General features: G+C 36.7%; 1 protein-coding gene across 1 annotated transcript; it reads right to left on the bottom strand.

Moving 5' to 3' along the window:
• Positions 1–1,678: 1,678 nt before the first annotated feature.
• LOC113351853 lies at positions 1,679–2,800 on the bottom strand. The gene has a single exon (XM_026595769.1). The coding sequence runs from the start codon at positions 2,798–2,800 to the stop codon at positions 1,679–1,681; it is 1,122 nt and encodes a 373-aa protein (XP_026451554.1).
• Positions 2,801–4,393: the final 1,593 nt, after the last annotated feature.

Genomic DNA, 4,393 nt, shown 5'->3' with positions numbered 1-4,393 from the left:
CAACTATATCACCTAAATAAAGATTTCATTTCTCAACCAAAATCCAAGTTTACTGGGAATAATATAATAAAAATGTAGTCAAAATTCCATGATAATTTTTGGAAAACCCAAGGAAATCAAAATATTTTCTCAAATAAAAAAGAAAAGAAAACGAGCAAATACCAAAGGAAAAAAAATGAAACTAAAAGGAAAATTAAATTACTCCAATGTTATCGCAATCCTTTGACCGAATGCCTTAGGATGTGAGTTAAGAAAACCGACCAATAATGTTTTAGGTCTAAAGTTCCCTCACTACTGTTATGTCTTCTAAACACGCACAAAGAAAATTGTCCTTCATTTTCGTTTTCCCTTTATGCTATTGTAGGATAGGTTTTTTTTTTATATAGAAAAACTTAGGCTGGAAGCCTAAGGTAACATAGTAGAGGTGTTGGCCGAAGAGCTACCACCCCTCCTGACCATCGAGTTTTTACAATGCATATCCATATTAAAAGGGCTTAAATTGGAAAGTCTATGAATAGGACTAGAACAAAAGAGATGATCTGTTGGTGCACATCAATTGTATCATTTTGTTTATTCCTAAAAGTTTCATGATAACTGAGTTGGTATCTTCCTTGGACCGCATTATGGTATAGCATTTAAAAACGAGCTAGAATTTCATTGGTTTCAGCTTGAATTTCGACGTTGGTATGCTTCATTCCTCAGACCCAATCAAAAGCTAGATATGCTCCTCCTGTTGCTCCCCATTCTCCACTGTGTCCCAGATATCCTCTAGTCCCAATGATGGTTTCTGCAAAATCTTTAGTTGTAAGTGCAGTGAAATAGTATAGAGTTTCAGGGTCTTGTAACGTGCAAATTTGTATTTGGATTCCACAATCTCCCCTATGCTCTGACTCAAGAAAGTAGTTGTCATTATCATTGGCAAGAGTGCTACTCTCATGACTATGATGATTCTGGTTGAGGATATAGTGAGGTAGATGGTGTACTCTGTTATGATCACACATATGTTGTTATATGCTGGTAATAGTGGTTGTGGCATTTGGCTGGATGTGCCTAAAGATATAGTCACATCTATCTTTCCAAATGAACCAGCAGGCAGTTGCATAAATTCTTCTGTTCTTACTAGTGGTTTCAGAGGTAAACCAAGTGTTCAACCAATCCAAGAAATTTGTATTATTATCAAATTTTCCATGTGTGGCACCAAGAATTGATTTCCATACATAAGTGGAAGCAGGACAGTGAAGAAATATATGTGTCATTGTTTCCTCTTCACAGTTGCATAGTTTGCATATTGGGTCAATATAATGGAGAATGCTTGAATTTTTAGCATCAGTAGGTAGAATTCCATGTGCACATTTCCATAGAAATTTTTTGATTACTGGAGCAAAATCCATTTTCCACAGAATCTCTCAGTTGCTAGTCTGGATGTCATTTCTGTAGAGATGATCCATTTTAGCCCTGTAAAGAGATTTCACTGTAAAATTCCCAGAATATGTTAGGTTCCACACTATTGTATCTTTCTCTCCAGGATGAGTGAAATGTTGTGGATTAGATCAGAAATGCCATTAGGGAACCAAGTAGTGGTGAGATTTAAATTCCAGTCACCAGAAGGTAAGCGGATATGTTCAACCATAGTTATCTCATCGGGACAACCAATTGGTTCAGGTATATTGGATGATATTTAAGGAATCCAAATATCCTCCCAAAATCTAATTTTCTTTTCATTGCCAATTCTCCAGGAACTGTACTGTTGGATATTATTTATGCCTTCTAGAATGTCTTTCCAAATCCATGAGTCATCATCCTTTGATTTAGTGTCCATATTAAGGACATTTCTACCAATGAGATGCTTAGCATCCATAAGTTGGTACCAGAGAGAGTCTTTGTCCCTTTCCAGTCTCCAACCTATTTTTGTTATCATGGCACTATTAAAGAGTTCCATATTCTTGAAACCTAAACCTCCCATATCTTTGGGTTTGCAAACAGCTGTCCAGACCTTTGGATAATACCCTTTTGGGTTTTTTAAACTTTTACCCCAGAAGAAGTCTCTTTGCAGCTTGTTAAGATCTTTGCGAGTTTGCTTTGGGAGTTTAAAGCAATCCATCTGGTATATGCTGGTGGTGGAGGTGACATAGCTGATGAGGACATGTCTGCTAGCAGGATTCAATGGGATATTCTTCCAGCTGATCCATCTTTGATTCAGTTTGTCCCCTCCAGGCCTAAAGGAGAGAATCTTGCTTCTGTGAGTAAACAGAGGAGAGCCAAGATATTTATCATGAAGGTTAAGAACTTGGACTCCCATGTTGTTGCTGATAATGTTGCTTAGATTGGGGTCAGTGTTGTTGCTGAAGAAAATCCCATACTTATTGAAGTTAATTAGCTGGACAGAAGTTTTACTGAATATGTGGAAAATATCCATAAGATTTTGGCTCTCCATCTTATTGGATTTGCAGAAAACCATGCAGTCATCTGCAAACAAGAGATGGTTTATAGATGGTGCAGTCTTGCATATTTTTATTCCAGTGATTAATCCCAAATCCTCAGCATTGGACAGGGTTCTTGAGAGAGCTCCCATGCATAAGAAGAATAAGAGATAAGGTGACAATGGGTCACCTTGTCTTAGACCTCTATATGGTTTAAAGAATTTGTCAGGAGACCCATTGACAAACACAGCAGAAGTAGTGGTAGATATACATTGGTGAATTAAACTACACCTGTTAAACCCAATTTTCTTCATAATAGCTAATAGGAAATCCCAGTCAACCCTGTCAAAAGTTTTAGCCATATCAATTTTGATACCCATACTACCATTTTCTCCATTTTTTCCTCCTTTAGACCTTATGGTATGAATTATCTCATGAGCTATAACAATATTGTCAGAGATTTGTCTACCAGGAATAAAAGATGATTGGTATCGGGAGATAATCTTGTTAAGATAAGGTTTTATATTCTCTGGGAAATAAGTTTAGATATGATCTTGTAAGTAGTATTGCAAAGACTAATAGGTTTGAAATGGCTAGGGGAAGAAGGGGTAACAGTTTTGGGTATAAGGGAGATGAAAGTGGAGTTCATTTCTTTGAGCAGGTGACCAGAAGAGAAGAAATGTTATACCATCTTGACAATGTCGGGACCCAAAATGTCCCAATTAGCTTGAAAAAAATTAGCAGAGAAGCCATCAAAACCTGGAGCTTTGTCTCCTGCCATGCTGAAGACAATATTCTTAATTTCAGGCATATATGGAACTTTATTGATGATGGTGTTGCCATGGTTGTTGATGGTAGTTGGTATGAGGTTTATGATTTCATGGTTTATGGTGATGGGTTCAGCAGTAGACATTGTAGAGAAATGGTTGGTGAAACAAGCTACTACTTCCTGATAGTCAGATACCCATTTTCCAGTTTCATCTTGGATGATATCTATTTTATTTCTCCTGGTTCTGCATTTAGAGGCTCTATGGAAGTAGTCAGTAATTTGATCTCCGCTCTTAGTCTTCCAGAAGCATTCTTCAATGTCCATCCAATATTGAGATTGGCTCTAGCTATTTTAAGAGCCTCTCCTCTATCCCTTCTGAAGTAGTTTTTGTGTATCCAATTAATATAATTTTTACAGTCTTCCACATGAGTTTTGATATTCCCATACATTTCCTTATTCCATATTTTCAATTGGAGTTTAATATTCTTGAGTTTTCTAGCAACTAGGAAGGTACTAGATCCTGAGAGCTCTTTGCTCCAGCAATCAGCTATAATAGCTTTGCATTCATCATGATTCAACTAAGGACCAAAGAACTTGAAAGGAATTTTACCACTCTTCCAGTGAGGGTTAGAACTTAGTAAGATAGGATGGTGATCAGATCCTATAGCCAGCATATTGGATATGGTGGTATTGGGAAACAAATGTAGCCAGCTATCAGTAACTACTCCTCTATCTAGTCTCTATTCAGTAAGAGCAAGACCAGATCTTTTATTGGACCAAGTAAATGGGCTACATGTGAATCCAATATCCACCAAATCCAAATCCAAATCAAGAATTTTTTTTTGAAAGCAATTTGCTTCCACAACTATGTTGTAAAAGGCGCTTTAGGCGTTCGCCTAGGCGCTAAAGGCGGGCGGGCGACAATCAGAGCGCCTGAGTTTTGAGGCGACCAAAGCGAACAACTCGTTTTTTTCCCTGTTTTTTTCATCTTTTCTTGCAGCTATTAATGGCAATTTACATATATTCTCTCAATCAAATATTCAATCAAAGATATTATAGATATTTTACAGCTAATAGTAATCAATTCAATCAAATCTTATAGAGATTTTAAAGGAATAATAACGAAATATTCAATCAAAACTTAAAAGAAGGAAAGCTAAAATAACCAGAAACGAATATTCTCAATATATTATCCTGAGTTAAC

Source organism: Papaver somniferum, chromosome 2 (assembly GCF_003573695.1).
Source record: "Papaver somniferum cultivar HN1 chromosome 2, ASM357369v1, whole genome shotgun sequence".
NCBI classification, from domain to species: Eukaryota; Viridiplantae; Streptophyta; class Magnoliopsida; order Ranunculales; family Papaveraceae; genus Papaver; species Papaver somniferum.
Note: the sequence above shows the minus strand (reverse complement) of the source record. Positions and strands in the feature narration are given on the sequence as shown.